We start from the raw sequence: 24,731 nt of genomic DNA on the forward strand, positions 1-24,731 counted from the left end.
CATCAGTTATCTATTGCCGCATAACAAAATACTCCCAAATTGACTGACTTTCACAGACATATATTGTTTATCTAATAGTGTCTGTGGATCGGGAATTTGAGAGTGGCTTATGTGGGTGGCTCTGGCTCAGGGTCTCTGTGTCAAGATGTCTGCTGAGACTGCAGTCATCTTAAGGCTTAAATGAAACCAAAAGACCTGCTTCCAAGGTGATTCACTCACATGGCTAGCAAGTTGGTGCCGATGGTTGGCAGGAGGCCTCAATTTCATACCATATAGATACCCATAGGGTTGTTTAAGTGTCCCTATGACATGGTGTTGGCTGCCCCCAGAACAAGTAACTGAAGAGAGCAAGAAAGAAGTGGCAATGCTGTTTATGACCTAGTCTCAGAAGTACATACCTTATATATACAATGGAATATGATGCAGCCTTGAAAAAGGAGGAACTCCAGCCATTTGTGACAACATGGATAAACCAGGAGGACACTATGCTAAGTAAAATAAGCCAGATATAGAAAGACAAATACTACAATATCTGACGTATATGCGGAATCTATATGTTGAACTTAAAGAAGCAGAGACTATAATGGTGGCTGCCAGGGGCTGGGGTGTGGGGGAGATGGGAAGATGCTGGGTCAAAGTGTGCAATTTCAGTTATGAAAGACGAACAAGTTCTGGATATCTAAAGCACAACAATGTGGCTATAGTTCACAATACTATCTTGTATATTTAAAATTTGCTAAGAGGGTAGGTCTTAAGTGATCTCACCATACACACACAAAAAGGTAACTATGTGAGGTGATGAAGGTGTTAATTAGCTTGCATGTGATGATCACACAGTGATACATACAACGTATATGTATATCCAAACATCAAATTGTACACCTTAAAGATATGCATTTTCTATTTGTTAACTCTACCTTGATACAGCCAGAAAGAAAAAAATGTCCAAAAAATTAATTTAATTTCATTCTTTAAAAGAAAGTATATACCTGTCACTTCTGCAACATCGCATTGGTCTTACAGGACAGCACTATTTATTATGAGAGGGGACCATACAAAGGACACACACAGCTTGACATCAAGCAGTGAGGATCATTGGGGCTTTCTTGCAGTCTGGCTACCAGAGATAGTTTTACATGGCCAATACTTTGAAATTACTTTGTATCAGTGAGGGTGGGAGAAAATGGAAGTTCTCACACACTGCTAGCTGGTATTTAGCCTTAAAATGTACATAACCTCTAACCCAGCAATTTTCATCCTAGGGATCTGTCCTAAGAAAATAATTATAGGTATGCAAAAAATTTGTGTAAGGATATTCATCATAGTTAATAATTGTGAAAATTTTTCAGCAATTTAAATTTTTGTAGTAGAGAAATCAGTTAAGTAAATTAAGGTACCCGTACCACAGAATATTATGTAGAAGAATACTTAATGACATGAAAAAATATTCATTGTATACGGTTAGATTTTTTTTTAAAAAGGAAGCAATAAATTGCTCACTAATAAGAACATTTCAAAAGCGTTTATGTGTATATATAGATGATAGATAGACAAAGGATATACTTCAGATGTAAGCAGTGCTTTTTGGAAATAGTAATTCTGTGATAATGAGAAAAAATATATATATTTTGTTTTTTGTTTTTTTCTAAAAGATTCAGCGCAGGCATCACCACCTCCCAGAAGCTTCCCCAATCCCCGATTTTGCTGCCCTTACCCTTCAGCTTGAGTTAGCTTCCTTCATGGACCCAAAGTGCCCTGTCCATTCTTCCTGTGGTACATATTATTGACTTGCTTGTCTATGCCTCTGTCCTTCCCTTTTCACTAGACTCAGATAGTGCATCTTGTCTCTATCTGCATATCCCTGTTGCTGTATAGGGTCTGGCAAACCATAGGCACTCAGCGTGGTTTGTTAATGGAACTGAGGCACTGCTCACCTACAGCCAAGCCAGCTGGTGTGTATGGGCTAGGTTCCATTATGATTCTTCAAGGCTGTCCTGGGAGAAGCGAGGCCGTTGCAGATGGTGTGGGGTGAGTCAGCTGTGCTTCCAGACCAGACTTCGGCACCTTCCTTTGGAATGGCCCAGAATCAAAGAGAGGCCATTGCACAGTACCTTTTTAGTGGTTCTCTTAGCAAGAGAAATGAATTGGTGGGATGTTATTAATCCTACTGTTTGGTTTCAAGACAGTAGACTGACCTACAAATTTAACCTGAGCTTTATTTTGATAGGCTTCAGTTCTGTCCCAAGTTTCATCAATTAAATACTGGCAGGCTAAGCACTTGAATCGAAGCAGAGATCGACTGATTTCAATTAATAATGTTTCAGAAATGTACTAAAAATAGCACATGATCCAGTATCTAAGTTGGCTCTTTAACCAGCACCCACACAAACAGATCAGATAATGCTGATTTGAAATACGATTGCCCAACTTGGCCAAAGTTTCTACATTCCAAACGGCTATGAGCAATTTAATTGAGATGATAGCCATTTAGGACAAGAACATATGGCGAAGTTGAATTATCAATGTTCTTTCCTTACTGAAAAAAATTGGGACATTTTAATCAAGTCTTGAATTATGTTTATATTTCTAAAAGGAAAAATTTATTAATGAGGAAGAATGTTTCAAGTTTTTAAGTTTCCCCTCTAGAATAAATGTCACAAAATTAATGAAGGACAAAAAGATCATAGCTTGTTCATACCTAAGACTTAATTCTGACAGGATCCACATGCACACTAGAGCAAAGAAATTTCTTAACATCTGAAAGAGGGGCTGGCTAATGATAGCAATACCCTTTAGTGGCCAGGAAAATTTTCCTCAGGCAAAGTGGCCAAGAAAATAGGTGAGCGTAAGGACATTGCCACAGATCAGCTTAGGAGCCCTGCCTGGATTGCATGGGCCTGCCTTAGAGGGCTCAGCTCTGCTGTGGCTCAGGTTTGCCTCGGTGACCTCAGGCCTGTCCTGGGCCAGCTCTGAGACTCTGAGCCCTCCATCACCAGCAGAATTTGGAACAGGCCACTCTCTTTTTGAAGCTCCTCAAGGCCATGAGCTTCCAGGACAGGCGCTCAGGGGCTACACGTGGGTGTAGTGGGGGTAAGAGAACATCTCTCGATCCCCATCTCATATATATGTGTATGCGTGCATGTACACACACACACACGCACATACACTGCAACCAGAGTAGCTGTGCTCACCACTTTTTTTTATAATGACCTCCTACAATACATTTTGGTAGGAAAAGATGTTCTGTTTAAAATGTTTTTTTTTAAGAACATTAAGAAACTTCTAGACTCATTGAGCTCAAAGATTCTAGGATCTCTTCTGCAGCTTTGTTGGTTCCATGCTCAGATAAAAAGTCAGTGTAAATATGGTCAGCTAATAAGAATTTGGGTGGCAACTATTCTTCGGTTTGTTTTTTCTTTCGATTTTTGGTCTTGTTTCTTTTCACAACTGCCACTTGGCTCCAAGGCTCCCTTGTACAGAACCCAAACAAACTGCTCAGGTAAATGACAGCCTGACACTTTCATATTTCTGATTCACTTGACATTAGTTACATTTTTGCCCATTGGGAAGATCCATATTTTTGTGACAAGCAGTTTATATTAATTTTAAAAGTGGATTCAGTGATGTCATAATTTCTCATTCCGTTCGGTCTTGGAGCAAATAGTTATTCCCTGTAGAGAAGGGGGATGCATTCCACCAGATAATTACTGTTGTTTATTATGGAGGCAAAAAGAACAATATCTTCTTTTTTAGCATATTCCCCTAATTCATAATCGGGAGATTAATAAAAGATTAAGGAATAATGAGGGAGTAGTTATTATATTATGAATCATTCTTTTATTTACTGTTTGTAGGTAATTGGTATGAAAAAATAGTTGGGCTTTGAAAGATGAGAAGGTCTTTCTGGAACTTTTGTAGCTCATCCCTAATATTTGGTGGCAGTTTTGTATCCCGACTTGGCCTGGAGTGGCAATGAGATTCACTTCTCAGGTTCACTAGGTAAAGACCAATGTCAGGCCCACTGGAACTCAGTAGCTATGCAGAAGAAAATGCAGGCAGGGAAGACAGAGGGGCTGCTGTTAGCCAGAAGACACAGATGGGAGGAAAGCTCAGAAGGCTCTCTTAGGAAGAAATGTTTTCTGTGGAAACAGAAAACGTTGGGTTTCTTTTAGAATTTGCTTGAGCAGTGACAAATATAAACCATAAGAATGAGGTTTCAACTCACCATCTGAGTGTTTGGCCTGGTAAGGAACATTCTGACTTGCATGTATGCATCTGTCTGTTCCTAGGCCTGCAATTAATAAACGTTACTAAACTGCTCAGGAGGTATTGTGCTGTGGCTGGAAGGGTAACGAAGCTGGTACAGGCTCCAAGGCAGTTCTATTGGAGGCTCATATTTTTAAATTGTAGTTACTTTCTATAAAATGTAGCCTTTGAGTGAAATCGGTGATTTCACAAAGTGGACCATGCTAGCAACCAGAGTGGATTTTCATTTTGTTTATTTTTTTTTCAGAATCAATTTTAAAGTGAGCACTATTACTCAGGAAATAGGAGTAATAATCTAAATAAGGGCACCTTGAATTCACTCCTGCAGTGTAAAAACGACTTACAAGTGTCATCTGGCCGGTCTTCGCTCAAATCTGTGTGCAACAGGTGGGTATTGTCTCTACTCACCTATGTGGATATTAAGGCACAGAGTGTTTATGGAAATGAGCCAAAAGCGTCTCTCAAAACTTGTAATATACTTCCCCTAATATTATTGCTTTTCCATGAGACATGCCTCTTGAAAATGAAAAAAAGAAATGTACCCAAATTGTCTCCATCAGGCTTTAGTCCCTGGCGCTACCCACTCTTGTATTTCTGACAATCAAGAAGGAGAATCACATCTTTAAGTAGGAGTTTGTTTATGTCTATTGCTTTTTGAAACAAATTGAGCTATCTGTGCCCACCCCTATAAATCACCCATCCATCTTTTTCCCTATCAGTGAAATTGCTAGCAAAATCATTGGAGCAAGGAGCTAAGTATGTCTCAACAAAAAGCAAGAAAATGAACTGACTGCATTTCAGATGTGGGCATCAAATCCCAATGTGTGTGTTGGTGGTGGGGGAGCTGAGGGATTTGGGGTGGTGGGACAGATAGAAGGGAATGGTACTATGTTTCGGTATTCCTGTTTTGCTGGCTTTCTGGAAAAACAAACTAAAAAATCGAAAGGCTGCTTGGACAGTCTCCTGACTCCGAATGCCACTAGAAGCAGCACCAGGTGAAATGCTCACTTGGCCCATAACTCAGAAGACACAAATTGTAGCTAAGCCACATTGGTCACATAGAATGCAAGCTCCAAGCTCAAAACCCATCTTCAAAAGTCTATGTAAGGGCATCTCGAATCCCTCCCATTGGTCTTCCTTTCACTGTACTCTGTCATGCTCGAGTACATTCATTCATTCATTCATTCATTCATTCAGTGTCTGTTGTGTGCTAGGTGCTATGTTTCTAACTGCGGAAAAGGTTCTTATTATAAAATGAAAAATGATCAGCAAAGCAAGCCCTTAGTTCAGGACACTGTTTCTACTCAGGAAGCTCCATCCTTCTGCTACACATTACTGCCCAACCTTACCTTGCCCTGGTCTCCTGCGGTTCAGAATGTCAAGGTTCCTTCCTATTACTTCACTATGCCAGGACTGTGCACTGTGAAGTGAAACGTCCTTTACTCTCCCACCTCCCATGTACATCACCACTAAGCAGCCTTCTCTGTCAGGTGATCACATCCATGTACCAAGAAGCTCACTGACACTCAAGCCAGATGGTTCCAAAGCAGGCCGTCTCAGAAGATCAGAAAATGTTTCCTTGTATTGGGCCAACATCTACCTTCCCTGAATCATTTACATAACCCGGGACAGGGAGATGACAGTTGTCGATGCTGCTGTCAATAGGAACGCTTGATACTGAAAGAAATGTGGCAAACTTCTACTGTATAACTCTACTTCCAGGGTAACTTGTCAAAGAGGCAAGCATGGGATAGTTTTCTTTGAATGTTCATTTTCCTTGTTCTTTCCTTAGTTTTAACTCACATTTAAATTACTTGCTGGGGGAGGAATATAAATGAGACTTAGTCGGACCTCATGAGTCATCGGTTCAGTGGGAAATAAAGCAGCCTTGCTTCAAAAAGCAATTTAATTAATTTTGTTATATGCTGTGGAAATACGCTTTTAGAGATGATTCAAAACACTTACGTACAATTGTCTAAAAATAAGCAAACAACTCAAATTACTGTCTGGTTGCTTGGTATAGAAACATTAAAATAATTGGAAGATATTTTAAAATAAAGAATAATGCCAAGTTTGACTGTTTTTTTAAAGGGAGTCTTAGCTGAGTGTACACAAGTAAACGAAAGCAAACTGGTACCTGTGAAAGACAAGGCTTACTTTCAACAGCCCCCTTCTGACCTAGAAGACACACGTTTCCATTCCAGCCTTTGGACTTCCCTTCTGCATCCCAGTTTTCTCACCTGTAGAATGAGAAGGAATCCTGTCATGCCAATTTCTAGAGTTCAGGGTCAAATGAAAAAGTAGGTATGAAAGCACTTTGTAAAGTATAAAACGCTGGACCCACATGTGACATCGTTCCACTTACTCATGAATGATTCTATTTCTTCAGAGTAGAAAAATAACACTGAATTATAACTCTTTTAAACAAAAATATTGCTTTTACTTTATTTTCTTATCTCTCTATTACTTGGAAATACGGTGAAACTGAGGACTTCGAGACTTGCTCCTCACCTCTACACTGAAACTGTGTGTGCTCATCTCCTGGGATGACACCCAGTTGCCCAAGCCAGAAATCTTGGCGTCCTGCTTGATTCAACTCATTTCTCCAACGTCAAGTCCACTGACTCATCCTTCAAAATATACCCAGAGTCCAACCACCTCCACTCCGTGAAATGCCCCTCATCCAAGACCCCATCATTTCATCATTTCTTTCCTGGATGATGGATGGCCCTGGCCACTGGGTCTCCCCAGTGGTCTCCCCACATCCATTTTCATCCCTTCCAAGCCAATCTTTTCATTTTTAAGTTTATACTTGGGGCAAGTACTGTTGCCTATTCATCTGTTGCTCTATCCTTTCCTTTCTCCTAACTGAAGCCTTCCCCGGACTCAGCAAATCTGGCTATTAATCAGCCCCAGAATGGCCTTGTGATCCACTTCTGACCATTGGGATTTAAGGTGGAATCTGCTGAAAGTTCCTGAGGAAGAATATCCTCCCTGTTATAAAGCGAAAGACACACGAGGCAAGTAAACCTTTGCCTTCCCACACACCCCGACCCTACCGCAACGTTTGGACGTTGTCATGTGCTTAGAGCTATAGCAGCCATAGATATGGCAGAGATATGGCAGCCACGCATATATAGCTGGAGAACCAACTGAAGCCCCAAAGCCATCATACTACTGAACTAACCAAACACTTTTGTTAAATGGCAGGGGTCAGCAAACTCTTTTCTTTTCCTATTCATAGGGAGAATATATATATTTTTTAATTTTTATTTTTCAATTAGAGTTGACATTCAATATTATATTAGTTTCAGGTGTACAGCATAATGGTTAGACATATGATTTACCAATTAGTCTAGTACCCATCTGGCACTACACATATATTACAATATTATTGACTATATTCCGTACCCTGTTCTTAACATCCCCATGACTGTTTGTAACTACTAATTTGTACTTCTTTATCCCTTCACCTTTTTCACCCTGCCCCCAACCCCGACTCCCATCTGACAATCACCAGTTTGTTCTCTGTATCTGTGAGTCTGTTTTCATTCTGTTTGCTCATTTACTATGTTCTTTAGATTCCACATATAAGTGAAATTATATGGCATTCATGTTTCTCCGTCTGACTTATTTCACTCAGCATAATAGTCTGTAGGTCCATCCATGTTGCAAATGGTAAGATTTCATTGTTTTTTTTTATGGCCGAGTAATATTCCATTGTATATTTATCCTATAGTCTATTGATGGGCACTTAGATTGCTTCCATATCTTGGCTATTGTAAATAGTGCTGCAGTGAACATAGGGGTGCATAGATCTTTTCGAATTGATGAGCAAACTCTTTCTTAAAGGGCCAGACAGTAGACATGTTCGGCTTTGCGGTCAATCTGTGCCTAAACTCAGCTCTGCCCTTACAAGATGAGATCAGCCATAACCAATACTTAAACAAATAGCCGTGGCTATGTGCCAATAAAACTTTATGGACACTGAGGTCGGAATGTCATATAATTTTCAATTATCCCAGAATATTATTCTTTTGATTTTTTTTCAACCATTTAAAAATATAAAAAATAGTCTCAGCTTGCAGGCCATATAAAAACAGGCAGCAGCCCAGACGTGGCCCACAATGGGCTACTGTTTGTCAACCCTTGATAGGATAATAAAAAAATCTATCCTTAGGCCTCTTTCTTATTTTCTTCCATGCAGCCAAGAGTATACTAATTGATACGATGGCCTCTTTTTTCCTTTTTTCTACTTAAATTTTTTATTTCAAAATATTTGAAACACCCTAAAAAGTACAGAAAACAGTAAAATAGGCACCTATGTCCCAACTACCCGGATTGAACCCATGTTAACATTTTACCATACTTGCTTCAGATAATTTTTTTTTTTGCAAACAAAATATATTTAATGGTGGTAAGTTTGCAAGAAAGGTAAAGACAGAGTTATTCCCTAATGCTGACCTTTTTTTTTTTTTAATTAAGTTTATTGGGGTAACATTGGTTAATACGATTATATAATTTTCATTATAATTTAACATCTGTATATTCTATTCTGTTTACCACCCAAGCTTCAGGTAATTTTTTAAATAAAGCCTTACCAAATCATTGCAGGCCAAATCCCACTCCGTCCCTCCCTACAGAGGTAGCAGATACCCAGAGGCAAATATGTGTTCTTTAATGCATGTGGTATTTACGCACATTCGTGCATCCATAAACCATACTCCCTATTGTTTTGTGTGCTCTAAAAGTTTACATAAATGGTAGTGCACTGCATATAGCCTACTTTCAATTTCTTTCCCCTCAATATCATCCATGTGGATACACACAGAGTTGCTTCATTCACTTTGGCCGCTGTGTGAATGAGCCGCAATTCATCCAGCTGTTTCCCAACTAGGGAGCAGGTTGGTTGTCTTTCCATGCTTTCCCTCATGCATGATGGTGTTCACTGCAGCACAGTTTGTATGGACAAAAATGTGGAAACTAGGAGAGTATCCTGACATTTCTTGCCACTGTTGGTAAGGGAGCTTTCTAATAATACAAGTTTCATTATGTCCCTCTCCTGCCCCAAACCTTTTGCTGGCTCCCTATTACCCAATCTCCTGACCCTTCCTCCTGCGCTTCTGCCCCTACTCTCTGCCCTTGAAGCTCTGCAACTCTGCTCCAGCCATATTAGACTTGATTCCACCTCTGGGCCTTGGCACATACTTTTACTACCGCCGAGCAAAGTGCTCACAAGGCCTTCTGTGTCCTGAGCCTGCCATCTCGCCAGCCCCAGGCCCTTTTCGCCTCTCCCACCCTGATATCACACCTTCTGCTCTGCCCTGCACCTGAGGTGCCCTCTCAGCTCCGGTCCCACCTCCACTGCCCACTGCCAACCCCTTTGCTTTCCCTGCACAATACTTGCAGACATCTATTGGAGCATTTATAAAAAGGAAGTGTCCCAACTGAACTTGACTCCCCCCAGCTCACCCTGATCTGCTTGCATTCAGGCACCATGTCCTTATGCCTCTCTGTGCCCCCCCCCAGATTTGGCACGTGGTAGGTGCTCACTAAATAGTTGATGAATTAATATCTGGGTGAATGAATAAAAATCTGATCTATACTGCATTAGCTCTCGGAAAAATGAGCTCAAGAATCGCGCAGACTGGGATGTGACTGAGGGAATGCAATCTGATCGACTCTTCCCTGTGGAGCTTTGAAGCCCGTAAACGCTGCTGTTTATAGCCTCAGAAGCTTCACTTTAGTTTGATGATTCAACCAACTACTGAATTGCTCTAAGTTTTCTTACAATTCATTTAAAACTATTCTGAAACATGAACGACTGACTCAATTATTTAATTTTAGCCCAGGCAGGTTTCTTGTGAATGTATGGAAACTTTCAGAGAGAGAAAAAAAATTTATCTACTAGGAAATGAATTTCTAAATTGAATACCAGACACTGACTAGTAAACTAACCAGGGATAAAAGAATTAATATTATGTCTAAAAGGTGATAATTGGCCCCTTATTTACCGGAAGGACTGGTTCCAATGATTACACATTAGTGATTTTACTTCGGCTACTTTGAGGGAAACACTTTCTTAGTAAGTTATGCCAATACAGAAGTCCAAACGTGTTCCATGAAGTTATGACACTAAATTTCTCATGTCTTTTATGGAAATCAATCTTGCTGATTTATAAACACAACATGAATCTAAAAGCAGTTTGTTTACTGGACACCAAGAGAAATTTTTAAATATCTAAATTTACCCCCTTTAAATCCCAAAGTTTATAAACTGGGACCATTTGGGAAAACAGTGTTTCTAAATATACTATATACTTCTTAAGCAGATGACACAAAATATTATTTAACACTCTCTTGAGCACTCAACATTATCCCCAAGGACTCTGTGATATCAAGGGAGCCAAGCCTGGGAGGTAGAGATGGAGGTGCCACTTGCTTTTTCCATGACTTGCTGTGTGACCTTCAGCAAACTACTTGCCCTTTCTGGGCCTCGAACGTACAATCAAAATTGAGACAAAATGATTGTGAGATGTCTGCTGTCCTGCAGTGTGAGGTTTAACAAGTTTTCAAGTACATGTAATTTTATGTTCATATATTACAAAAGGAATATAAGCAGTTACATCCAGTGTCTTCTAGAATTTGATAGGTTAGAGAAGTGTGGATAAATTAAACATGAATGGCAATTATTATTATTAAATATTGCCATGACATATATTTTAATCAGACTAAGGTATGTTGAAATAAGCCAACTGTCTAATTATAGGGTCTTATTTTTCATACCCAAACTCCTAGATTTTTCTTCCCCTTGATGTACTCCTTAGATAACTGGAAAACAATAATTTCAACACTCTTGTCACTCAGAGTATCCACTTCCACAAGTGTAGACACACAATATATATATCTGTACGGGGATCTGTGTCCATAATCTATGTATGAAAACGATTCTAGAGCACAAAGCAAGCCCCCTAAAAGCCCCTTCCAATTACAAAGACAGTAATGCTTAACAACTGATTCTGTGGAAAATTCCTTTATGCAAAGCCAGAAGAACCGCCAGAAAGAGAATCAACAAAATGATATGGTCAGGCTAGATTGAATGCACAGGACATATTATAGAAGAGGCCCTGAAGTAGCTTAGCAAAGGACATAACTGCTCACCAGGGAAGTTAATAAGAGACCAAGATTTCCAGGATGAAGCTCTGCTAATTTTCTCAAGAAGAATCTGTTCCGGTGGTGAGTCACTGTCGTTTTACTGGCATAATTTAAGTGACATGAGATAGAAGAAAAGGTCACAATTTAGATTAATGTCATCTCTGGATGACAGAGTGGGTGAGTCACCAAATGGAATTAATCCTGAAGCGTGGTTACCATTTTTGCTGTATTTACTCTCCCCTGATACACTCTACGTATAACACGTTCAATGAGATACTTCGGGATAGCTGGTTGCGAGGTTTCAGCCTCACTCGAAGCTCTTTATTTCAGAATAGAAATATGGACAATTTTCAAGACGGCAATATTAAATTTACCACGAGGCAATCAAAGGGCTCAGATGTCTGTATGTTGACAGGGGCCACTCTAGTGACTAACGTAAAGTACAAAGAGCCGCAAGAACTTGAGAAATCACTTGAGTCATTCTCCTTACTTTAGAGAAGAGACTGAGATTCAAAGTTAATTCAAACTTAGTCAAAGTTGCCTAAGACGACACATTTGGTGGCAAAAAGGGAACAGAACCCAGACATTCTGTCTCCTTGACCAATGTCCTTCCCTCAAATTGGGCATTCTTGATTTATATCTTTACTTTGTAAACTTTAGATTTTACAAAATGCTTCTTATTAAATGGGAAGCAGAGGCCAAATTAACAGGATTTGAAAAGTTTCTCATGTTTATTTTTATTAATATTTATTATAAAGACATGCTTTAACATCTCACCAAAGAAGATATACCAATGGAAAATAAACACATGAAAAGCTCAAACTCACACACCATCAGGTAACTGCAAATGAAAACGAGATACCACAGCACACCTATCAGAATGGCCAAAATCCAGAATATTCTCAACACCAGATGCTGGCGAGGATGTGCAGCAGAGGTGCTCTCATTCGTCGCTGCTGGGGATGCAAAATGGTGCAGCTGCTTTGGAAGACAGTTTGGCAGTTTCTCACAAAAATTCAGTGTACTCTTAACATACGATCCAGCAATCACACTCCTTGGTATTTACCTAAAGGAGTTGAAAACTTACGTCCACACAAAAACCTGCACAAGGATGTTTATAGTAGTTTTATTCATAATTGCCCAAACCTGGAAGCAACCAAGATGTCCTTCAGTAGGTGAATGGATAAATAAATTGTGGTCCATCCAGGCAATGGAATCTTATTCAGCATTAAAAAAAAAAAAGAGCTATGAAGCCATAGAAAATGTGGAAGAACTCTGAATGTATATTGCTAAGTGAAAGAAGCCAGTCTCAAAAGGCTGCATATTGTATGATTCCACCTATATGGAATGCTGGATAAAGCAAAATTATAAAACAGTAAAGGTCACTAGTTGTCAGGGGTTCAGAAGAGGGCGGGAGAAATGAATAAGCGGACCACAGAGGATTTTTAGGGATGGGAAACTATTCTGTGTGCTATTATAATAATAGATACATGTCATTAATACATTTGTCCAAACCCAAAGAACGGACAACACTAAGCGTGAACCTTTGTGTAAACTATGGACTATGAGTGACGGTGATGTGTAGGTTCATTGATTATAACAAATGTACCACTTTGGTGGGAAGTGTTGATGGTAGGGGAGTGGGGGGTTAAGGGGTATATGCAAACTCTCTATATACTCAGTTTTGCTGCGAACTTAAATTTTCTCTTAAAAATAAAGTCTATTAGAGATTTTTTTAATATGCTGTGGCTTTCATTCAGGACCTTGTACAACTCATAGATTTGGGAATAGGAATTTCAACACAGCCCACTGGGCCAGTTTATAAGGGACAGTCTGATAGACTCTCAGAAAACCCACTAAACATTCTTTAGAACATGAAAGATAATGACTTTGTCCTAAACAGGTTGATACTTAGTACAGAGAGATCTCTTTAAGCACAAAAAAACCACACTGCATATTCATAATGAAAATAGTTAAATATTCAACATACTAATGCTTATTTTGTTAAAATAATTATATGCATTTTAACATGTGATCAGGGTTCACGAAGCCTACTCCTTGAGTTCAATGTGACAATTAAAACATCTGTTGTTTATGATTAGAGGGGTCCTCCTAAAACAGCCACAATGGTTTATGCTAAACCTCTTGGATTAGAAATAATCATAAAGTTATCCAAAGGTTATAATAAGGAGACTGATTATTGTTAGTAAAATCAAAGCTAAATGAAACAGATAACATAAAAATTATCACTTATTATGAAATTGCTGCAAATTAAACCTTTAAAACTCACTGTATTAACAGAAAGAACACACACCTTCTATATTTCTGATATATGAAGAACCATGTGTTCGAATGATAGCAAATACAAATAATGTGTATTTTGTAGAAAACATTGTGTCGAGGGCAGATCTGGGGCCTAATTCTGGAGGTCACCATGCCACTAGTGTGGAGCGAGCCTTTGGCAGGGCTGTACCCGCCACCCCCCACCAAGACCCTCCCCACCACCATGGCAGGCCCAGCTGCGTCAGGGGCTCCAGGAAATAGAAAGTGTGTACGAAGGTCAAACCCAATAGAAGTAATTCATTCATTCACTCAACACATGCACAGTACCCTATTCTGTGCCAGGCACAGGACAGGGTACTGGGTATATGAGTATGAGCAAAACCGGTTGATGTGGTATCTGCCTGCATGGCGATGCATGGGCCACTAGCGCTCACCCAGGCAGAAACTGGGGGTGGGGGTTCAGTTGAGAACCAAACCATAAAGCTCCCTTGAAACTCTCTTAAGAAACACACCATTGGGCAGTTGGTGTTTTAAGGGGGCGGTGACCTATCCAGAGAACTGCGGTCATGGGCTTCCAGCTTCGAGAGGCTTCCCACATTCCCCAGCCCCTGGCTCTGTTCTCCCATCTTGAAAGCAAGGGTCCTTCTCACTCCCCACCACTATGACTTCCTCTTACACTTCCCTCTTCCACTTACAAGGATCTGTATTGGTTTCTTATGGCAGCCTCAACGGATTACTACGAACTTGGTTATTTGAAACAATGAATATTTATTCTCTCCCAGTTCTGGAAGTCAGAAGTCTAAAACCAAGGCATCGATTGGCAGGGCTGTGCTCCCTCCAGAGGCTCTAGGGGAGAGTCCTCCCCTGCCTCTTCCAGCTTCTGCTGGCCTCAGGCTTCCTTGGCTCATGGCCACCATCACTTCAGTATCTACCTTTCTTCACATCGCCTTCTCCTGTGTGTGGGTCTGTTTCAAACTCCCTCCCCTCCCTCTCATAAAGATACCTGTGATGGCATTTAGGTTACCAGGGATTATCAAAGATTATTCCACCAGGATAATCCAGATAAACTCCTCCTCTCAAATCCTTAATCACATCTTTTCCCGTATGAGGTAATATCTACTCTTGCTATAGAATAGTCACAGGTTCTAGGAATTAGTTAAGTGAATATATCTTTGGGGCATCATTTTTTAGCCTACCACAAGACCCTTGTGATAAAGTTGGGCCCACCTAGATAATCTAGGATAATCTTTCTTTCTTAAAATCAGCTAAATAGCTACCTCCATTCCATCTGCACCTTAAATTCCCCTTTGCCAGGTCAGGTAACATATTCTCAGGTCCCAGGGGGTCAGATGTGAACATCTTTGGGGTTCAGTATTCTGCCTATACAACACTATATAGCATAACTGTCATAGGCTGAAATGTGTCCCCCCAAAAATTCATGTTAGAGTCCCAACTTTCAGTACCTCAGAATGTGACTGTACAGGGTTTACACAGAAGTGATCAAATTAAAGTGAGTTCATTACGGTTAGCTCTAATCCAGTATGATCGGGATCCTCATTAAGAGATTGGGACACACAGACACACACAGAGGTACAACCATGTGAGGACACAGTGAGAAGACAGCCATCTACAAGTCAAAGACCTCAGAAGAAACCAACACTGCCAACATCCGGATCTCAAGACTTCCAGCCTCTAAATTGTATATAAAGTGTGTGTGTGTGTGTGTGTGTGTGTTTGTGTAATAATGTGTATACTTAGATACGCAGATGTCTCAAATCTTTTTTAGAAGTGAACAGGATTAGTAACAACTAGCTGGAGCTCTCGGAAATGCAGAAAGAAGCTAGAATACAATCAACAGGTGGCTAGAGGACAGAGAACAAAGGGCACAGACATGAGAGGTGGCATACTAGACAAGACCAGGAATTGACTATCCCCACAGTTAACTAGCCACGAGTACTTCTCAATATTTTAGCAGTATTTGAAGCCCATTCACCCCAAAATGAAAATTTTAAAAAGCCACAGAGCAAAGAGCTGCTTATTTTTCCCCACTGCCACACAAATTCTGATGGGCCTATCGCAGGTGGGGTTTAACTGGCCCTTCCTGTGTTAGCGCGTCACACAGCCATCCACCACTTTGAGCATATCTGGTCTGCATTTAGTGCATAAAAGCTTCCCCTTGACAGCTCTGTACACATTCTATATGATACAAAGAGGCAAACAAATGCAAAAAAAATAGTTTAATAAAATTACTATTAATTGAATCAGGACACATCGAAGTGGCATTATGAACAATTTTTTAATGACAACAGATGGTAAATTTATACAAATTACAGGCTAGAATATAACGAATACAAAATCCATCCAGATAACGGCTAAAAAAGCATCACTTAACAAAAGCAAATCTGAATCAACTGGCTAAAGAACTCAAGCCCCCCATTTTACACACAGCTTTCAACACAGCGCATCTAAAGCCTGCCCCAGTCTGGGCACTATTCAAAACTACAGCATATTCAATGACTAGTGATTTAAAGATTCTAACACGTTTAAGCATTGATGTCAGGAGACATCTCATAACAGGTTCACTATGCAAAACTCAAATGCGAATATGTGAACGTTCTTTGCAAACTGTAAGGTGCTGTGCAGATGTTGTTAGCTATTGCTATTATCACTGTTCAGTGAGATTTCACTGAACTTGAGAAAAAGGAAGACTAGTCTGTGTAACTGACAAATATGACTTGTAAAACATCTTAAAAGGAACGCAGAGATTACTTTCAATTACACATAGCAATGAAACAAGCGAGAAGAACATGGCCAGGAGTGATGATAAATTGAGGGATTCCAGACTATTTTAATAAATAGTATAAGGGATTAAGCTGTTCAGATTTCATGTAATAGATTCCCAAAGTCTCTGAAAATAATTTAGTCAGGTGACCCTTTACCCTTACAAAAAGGAAAGAAAACTCTCAAGTTATTAATGTGCTGTTTCAGCCTACCTTTTGCAAAATTTATCTGAAATACAAGAATCGAGTCTGAATTAATAGTTATACTACTCTGGTGGAGGACGCAGAGCAACTGACAGCAGAGAAATCTGCTGCTGACCTAAGAGAAGTGACAAAGTCGGTGCCATAATCATTTATAAAAGAGGCCTCGCAACAACAGTTGTGGACTTTATTTACACTTCAGTGTAAACATGAACCTGTCTGGCAACAAGAAATACACACCAGATCCAGCTCAGACAGAATTTTAATTCTTTTTTTCATGTACTTACAGCTTTCATCTTTCCTTGTGCACACCTTATTTGCTTTCACTGGTCTCCTTGAGTATTCTAGATGTATATATGAAATTTATGTGAAAATGGAAAATAGACACCAAATAAGTCAATCGGTTGCTTCTTTTGGCAAAGCTGATGAGATTTTTATGATGAAAGCAGTCTAATTATTACCACGTATTTCAGTTAGATTTCCATGGAGCGCATTTTTTTAAATAAAAGGTTTAAATTTCTTCAGTAACAACTCAAAATGGAACTTTGCTGCTACATGTAAAATGGTATCCACTTGAAGAGCTAATGACATTAGATGCATTCTACAGCAGACTTCTCAGTTTTCAGCACAATGGGGAAAAAGATTATATTCCGGGGGGCAAAATGGGAGGTGAGGTGAGGAAAGTAACGTGTTACAGTAAATGGGGTTAAATCAGTAGCTTGTACTGACATTTCAAGTTACTTCCTAACTGAGGTTCTTCTTACAATCAGTTTTCAAACAATAATGAACATATTCCTACCTTAAAACATGTATAAGGGCTCAATTGTAGCTTTTCTTTCTAAACATCATGAAGTATGTACACTGTGCAACAGGAAACTAGTGAGACATCTTAAAAAATAAGATGTCAAATACCATATGTTATTTCAACAGCAGCAAACTAACAAGCTAACAGTTAAAACCCCAGGAAAAAATTAACTGGTTTGAAAACAAGCCTATACTGTAATAATCCTCAATATCAATTCTAGCATCCGATTCTAAATTTTAATCATTTGGTATTTTTTCCAAGAGGAAATTACGACTGCTTTTGCATGAATCCCTGGTTAAGTATTTGCAAAAAATATCCATATCATTATCTACTCAGCGAACATCTGAAGTCAAACAAAATAATCCAACATTGGACAGTACCATTTTACAAACAGTGTAACATCCCCAAAGTACAAAAACTTTGGCATTGCAGAAAAGGAAGTTACGTGCACAATTCCAAGTACAAGGCATCTAAAGAGGGGACTGTCTGGAAATCCACCACACAGCACCCCAGACTCAAACCGGGCTTTTCTATAATTTTATAATAAATTTGTACAATTTTATATGAAAATGTAGTCTTTTTGAAGAAAACACTTTACATTTAGATTAACTGCTTACAGACACTTAAACTGTAGACAACATTTAACTATACGAACCCAGTTCCACAACATTAAAAATAGAGGTGAACAAACAAGTTGGTAAATGGCAAAAACAACAAGGGCCACTGTATTACGAATTAGCAATAACAGGAAACTTGAACAGAGATTATCTACTTTTAAGAATACAGGTAGAATGTGTGTGTGTGCATTTGTTTGTTTGTTTGTTTGTTTGAGAAAATGGCCGCTGATCACTCATGTGAAAAAAATGCTAACAGCTGTAAGGTAAAGTTGGCAGAATTTGAACTTGACCCAAACTTTCAGTGCGTGTGGAACCAGCATTAAGAAATGCCTATGGGATGTAAATCAAAATAGTGGGTATCTCCAGGTGGCAAAATTACAGGAAATTTAAATTTTCTTCTTGTTTTAATATGTACTTTTCTGGGTGTGTTTTTAAATTGCACACAAGTAGTACCAAGTGGCTAGAAATAACATCGACTAAAGATACTAAAGTAAAATCATAGGGTCTTTTTCTATCAGCAAGGACCTCAAGGATTATCTAACTATATATAAGGGCTCTGATTAAATAGACTAAAAATCCCAAGAATTCTTCCTGGGTGATAAAAACAATCTATTTTCAGGATGGTTTACACTCCCTAAGTATGCAAAAAACCACCATTTAAATGTAAATTCCTATCATATACATTATAAAAAACAGTAGGAAAAACAAATTTAAAAGGAATTTACACAAACCTGGGAATTAAAGTGTAACTTCATTGCTGAACAACAGAGCAAAGCAGATTATTAAAGAATTGATCTGCAAGCACAGGCAGGCCTGCGAGGGGTCTTTAGGGAAGCAGACCAGTGTCCAAGCAACTAGCTCTGCTTTGCTATTGAGATCCTTCAATAAACCAGTTGATGTAAAATGGAATTCACCCTAGATTCCCTCTGAAATAATGTAATGCAAGATTCCTATTGACTAGGGGTTACACTTTCTTTGAAATTTTCAGTGACATTCAGATTAATTCTATTACCTACATTTAAGCGATTTTTCCATAGGAATTTACAACCTAAAATCCAATGACCTGGCACTTTGATGATAGTTTAGGGGAAGTATTCCAGAGAAAAATAAAGTTTAGATTTGCTTGGCTCTGTACATCTTAAAATATCCAGAAAAGTAGAACTCAAAAACCAACCAAAAGACAAAGTGCTATAAAACATTTTCTGTTGTAAAATAATCAAATTCTTCCCAGAATAATGTGTAATTAACTCAACATACTTATTTGTAACCAATTTCATTTTTCCAAATTCTGTTGCAAATGAGAGGCTCATACAGTTATAATTGATGCAAACCACTGTATTTAGAAAGATCAAAATTTACATTAGTCAACGTGACTCTTAAGATCCATTTTAACATGTTCTTATAACTTTAGGGAAATCGTCAGTATCCCAGACACATTTACCATTTAAAAAATCAATTTAATGCTATCAAAAGGGGATGTGCGCTTTAATCCTGTTTGCCTTCACGCCACTGTCGTGAGCCTTCATTCCAGGCCACATAGACGAAAAGGGCCAGCACCACATGGACGGCAACCACCGCAACAATAGCAGCATAAAAATAGCTGTCCCTATTGGACATCCCAAAGGCGCCTATCAAGAGAAAGAAAGTTTCCATTTTATTCCTAAATTTATCAAAGTACAAAAACAAAGCATACTAATTTTATTAGCTATACATTTAGTCAGGCAATTAAAAAGCAACACTTTGGGTGGTGTTAAAACAAGTATTCACTTAAAGATCTGAATACCTTCTATACATGAAGACTATTATTTTGAAGGAGAACCGTAATTATCACTTCATCTAAGGACTTTGACATAAAAAAAAGGGAGCTTTATTTTCTCTTCCTTCCAATGTCTGCCACCAAAGGTACATTCCTCCAAATTCTTCCACCCGTGGCAGTCAACTCTTGCTCTCAAAGGGCTATTAAAAGAAAGCATGTGCAAGCTATTTCACAGAAAACCATAAATGAATATGATGTCTAGCTGAAATAACTGAGTGATGAAAAGTTTATTTCATGAAGACTCATTATGAGCAACGTGATATTTGAAAAGCAAAACAGAAGAAGCAAACTTAAGAATATCCAGTTTACAGATATAAAGGTCATAAAAGCAGAGAAACTTAAATATAGTAATATGTCTATAAAAATAGTAAATATGGTTTAGGATTACCTTCAAAAACATAAGACTTAGTGGTGAAATATAACCCAATAGGTACAGTGATCATTAAAGCTGTGAAGAACAGGAGCGTCTTCAGGGTAGATGCTAATGAACTTTCATTTCTGGAATAAAGTAAACAAAGAGAAAAATCAGAACCTGCACAGCCACTCTGAACTGTTCTTACATCCCTAAACATTAGGAACACCCACAGCAAAGACTCTGGGAACCCCGCCCCAGCCCTGGAAGCAGAGGCCAGAGGAAGAAGCACAGAGTCAAGGACTCAAAAGTGGAAGATCTTAAGACACTTCGCTGCAGGCCCATCCCCAAGAGACTGTCATTCAGATTCAGTGTGAAAGGAAGTGGCAACGTGTGGAAGCTGTCTGCAATCTCCAAAGTGCTATGCAAATGTATACAGTAATTACAGAATTTACAATGGAAGTGACGAAGAAGACACACAGAAAACTAACAGCTAGCTGAGCACAGTACAAACAAGGTGAGAATATCCAAAGAAAAAACAGCCTAGAACAATCTGGATGCAGCTGAAGGAAATTTCTTTTAATTAAATAGCTGTAGTACAATTTAGATAGCCTTCATGTAATATGGATGCATTGAAAGTTTGATGTCAAAACATTTTCTGAACTCTATTTGTCCACAATTTTAAAATCAAGGAAATATTCCAATGGAAAAACTTTCGTTCCAGAATACAATAAAACTACTCTGAAGAATATAACCAAACTTCTAAAATTATATTCTTAAAGGAAAATAAGTTTGATGAACTGCTACTTAAAATATTAACAATATAAATATTAATATAAGAGCATAAACAAAACTGGGTAACATAAAAATATCCAATAACGGAAAAACAATTTCACGAACGATGTATAGCAATACATGGAGACATTAAAAAAAATTGATGATTTTTCAGAAAATATTCATGTGATAAATGAACAAGGCAAATTACAATGCATTATGCATGTCACGAGTCTGTACATTAAGGCCTGAGAACCCACAGCCTATTTCCGTAAATAAAGCTGAACTGGAACACAACCACACCCCTTTGTTTATATATCATCTAAGACTGCTTTGGAGCTACAGTGGCAGAGCTGAGTAGTAGACTACATGGCCTGCAAAACCTACTACTACCTGGCCCTTTACAGAAAACCTTTGCCAAACCCTGACGTATATATACTATTCCGATTATATAAAAAAACATGTGTATAAAACTTTCCCATTTTCAAAACGTTCCTTAATGATCTTTTACTGACTTTTTAATGTCAGTATTTGTCCTATGCGTTGTTACCAATGAGCAATGTTCCCGAAAGTGAAGTGGAAGTCAGCTTCCCGCAACTCTGAACGTGTACATACCTCATACACATCACCTGGTACATTATAAAGGCCGAACCCTATAGCTTTAATCTTCTGTTTATGGTCCTTTCCCCCTTAAATCTAACCAGCCTCAGACTACCTCCACCTACTGCTAATTTTATGCTCATAGTCCACACCTGAACTTAATTCTCTTTCTGGTCATCCTTAGCTAGAGGCGCTGGTTTTTATCTGTATCTTTAAAAAAGAGACAGCCCAGCCTTCAAGGTTCCCCCAAGTAGCCTCTCCTCGAAGCACCTTTCCTGATTACACCCCAGAAGAAGTCACTGCTCTGGGACCCAATCACACTTTGTTCATACCTGTTATTACAGCACTTCATGTGACAGCTTGCTTCCTACAGTCCTGCACATCCCTCTGTACCCTTAGAAAACCCAGACAGGACTTCTTCTAACTGTGTACACAATTAGCTGGGAGGTTTCTCGCAGCCTCAAAAGGAAGGGAACATCTCAAGTTTATATCAATTATCTACAAACTTTTTTGACTGCAATCCATCACTAAGTAAAAGTTTGCGCACATGTCCCCACACTGGTATTTTGATATTTTTAAATCGATTATCTATACACATACTAGTAATACCTTCTTTAAAATATAAACGATATGCAAAAATAGATACTAAAAAAGATGAGGTTAAAAATAAATTTATGCAGAAGTTCTAATATTTTCTTTCCTTACTTCAATAGATCATCTTTTTAACATTTTACATGTTAGCATTTAACACTTTCGTGATCACTGAGCTGTACAATTCTCATCTAATATACACAAGTTCCCTTAAACTGTTCCTAGTAGTAATTTTTTAGAGAAATATATTGTGTAATCTTAATGAAGAATATGAGTGCCTGCAGTAGCTCTATAAAAAATACAAAAAGTCAGCATTTGGCCACTGTTGCAGACCCCCCGCCACACACAAAACCCCTTAACTTTTGGGGTGTTTCTGTGGTGAGTTAAAGTATGAGTTTTAGGGGTGTGAAGTTTAGATTTGACCTGATAAACAAAGCTTGAGAATCTAGAGAAAGGGTAATTAACTGGTTCTCTTGTTCTTTAGATTACCTCTCTTGAATATATATTATCTGGCCTGGCTTTGAGAAAAGTTTATTATTAAAGAAGATATACCATAAAAATGTTTTAAAGCAAACAAAATCACTTCCAATCCCACCACCCAAACATAATATTTTCTGCATGTTAATTTCTAGCCCTACACACTCTACATAGGACATATCTTAACAATTTGTAGCTTATCTTCAACTCCTTCTCACTTCTCTTTACCTTAAGCTCCAAAAATTTGACTTTTATTCTGGGCTATGACCTCATAAATATGGGACTACGTATAAAGTTAAGCACAAAAACTTTTGAAAACTAGCAAATTTCCTCTAGTGTTTATAGGGCATTTCTCCTTGGTCTCCAGCCACAGCCCACTGAGGCTGGCAGTGCTGTTGGCACAAGCCAGCCTGGGTGCAACCAGTGATTTATTCTAAAACAAAGCAACTGATGGCATTCAATTGATTTCTCCTGTGTGTCTCTGAACGGATGTTACTGCGATTTGTTAGAAATAAAGAATGGGGAAACCCAGAATGAAAGTTGCCCTCACACAAAAGAAATAATTCAGGATGAACCTTATTGTGCCCCACTCTTAGAACCACTTAGAATTTACCCACATCATATAAACTTCTGCAGCAAACACTAAGCAGATAGAGCTTACCAAGTTCCCCTTTGTGGCAAGCAAGACTACTTGCACTCCGTGAAGATTTCACTGCAAATTCCATTAGGAAACACGAAAATCAGTCCAGGAGGGCTAGACTGTATTCTAAGTGTACTTAATGAAAATACCTGTTGGAATCGTCACTGGTAAACGGTAAAAAACAAACAAAACATCCGAAACATCTACAATGACACTGTGAGAGAGGGAAGAGCACAAGCTCCAAAGATCACCGGATTTGGAGTCAGTAGGCTTGGTCAAATGACAGCTCCACACTTACTAATCGTGTGACCTGTGTGGTATTAGACAAGTCACTTATCCTGAGTCAACTTCATCTTCCTTAAAATCAGGAAACTAAGTGCTTTCTTAATTCTGATAACGTCTGTAATAATAAAGCAACTAAGCTGAGCTTGGCACACAGTGGGACCTCTCTGAACAGTAGTAGCTAAATCCTTTCCCAATTTCTTGCCTACCGAGGTATCCATAGCTAGGCTAGTCAGCCAGAGCCACTTGCTCTCTCAGATTCCTTCAGCCCCTATCCCACTGACAACCCCAGGGAAGCAGTCTCACAGCAGGGCCAGCCCCAATTCCCTTCCATTCATTCATTCATTCACTCATCCATTCATTCATACAGCAAACACTAATTAAGCCCCGACGACGCAGGCCCCGTAGACTCCACGGAGATGGAGAAAGCCGGGTTCCTGTCGTCAGGGAGCTCACCCCCTAGCAGAGAGACTGCAGACAACAAACCCCAATATAGATGACAGCGAGAGGAAGTGCTAGGGCGGGAGCATGAGCTGTAGGCCCACCGGCCCCAACATGCTTCCGCGCTCTCCCATCCCGCAGGTCTAGACCTCACGCCCACCACAAGCCAGAGTTCCCTCATGCCTCGCTTCAGGCCTGGACAGGCCCGCATCGCGCGGTTCAGGCCCCGGCCGCGCCCGGACCCCGCTCGGGACTACCTGACGTCGGGCGGCTGCAGCGCGTTCAGCGCCGCTTTATCAAGGCGCTCCATGGCGTCGCCGCCCGCAGCAGGTACTGGGAGGCGGGCTGGGCTCGGTGAACACACTCGCTCGGTTTAACGGAGTACCGGTCCAGACGGCCTAGACCGGAAATGCTGGCGAGCGCCGAGCTGTGAGACGCAGTGCGCAGGCGCGGCGCACGGCGGTGACGCTAGCTGCGGCAGGCGCATGCGCAGAGCGGCGCGCCGCGGTGACGTTGACTGTGGTGAACGCGGGCGCGAGCGCGAGCGCCCACGTGACTTACCGTCCCGGGCTCCGCGGCGTGCGCCATGTCGGGGGCTCCCTGCACTCGAGGAGCAGTCCCGGCGAGTAGCCCAGCCATTCCACGTTGAGC

The 24,731-nt window shown here is 39.7% G+C and overlaps 1 protein-coding gene across 1 annotated transcript; it reads right to left on the reverse strand.

Moving 5' to 3' along the window:
- Positions 1-15,981: 15,981 nt before the first annotated feature.
- VMA21 (VMA21, vacuolar ATPase assembly factor) lies at positions 15,982-24,522 on the reverse strand. Its single transcript, XM_006924159.3, has 3 exons — positions 24,338-24,522; positions 20,312-20,421; positions 15,982-19,735 (listed from the first exon to the last, which is right to left on the reverse strand). Exons 1-3 carry the CDS (start codon positions 24,388-24,390, stop codon positions 19,593-19,595), a joined length of 306 nt encoding a protein of 101 aa, XP_006924221.1. The 5' UTR covers positions 24,391-24,522; the 3' UTR covers positions 15,982-19,592.
- Between the last annotated feature and the right edge of the window lie 209 nt (positions 24,523-24,731).

This window comes from Pteropus alecto, unplaced genomic scaffold, assembly GCF_000325575.1.
Source record: "Pteropus alecto unplaced genomic scaffold, ASM32557v1 scaffold749, whole genome shotgun sequence".
Taxonomy (NCBI): Eukaryota; Metazoa; Chordata; class Mammalia; order Chiroptera; family Pteropodidae; genus Pteropus; species Pteropus alecto.

Bases quoted from the DNA above. Each gene is read 5' to 3' on its own strand.
- VMA21 (XM_006924159.3), bottom strand. From the start codon at position 24,390: ATGGAGCGCCTTGATAAAGCGGCGCTGAACGCGCTGCAGCCGCCCGAC. The intron at 20,422-24,337 runs GTAGTCCCGAGC...ACTTTATTCCAG, and splicing joins CTGCAGCCGCCCGACGTCAG to AAATGAAAGTTCATTAGCAT. The intron at 19,736-20,311 runs GTAATCCTAAAC...TTCTCTTGATAG, and splicing joins TAAGTCTTATGTTTTTGAAG to GCGCCTTTGGGATGTCCAAT.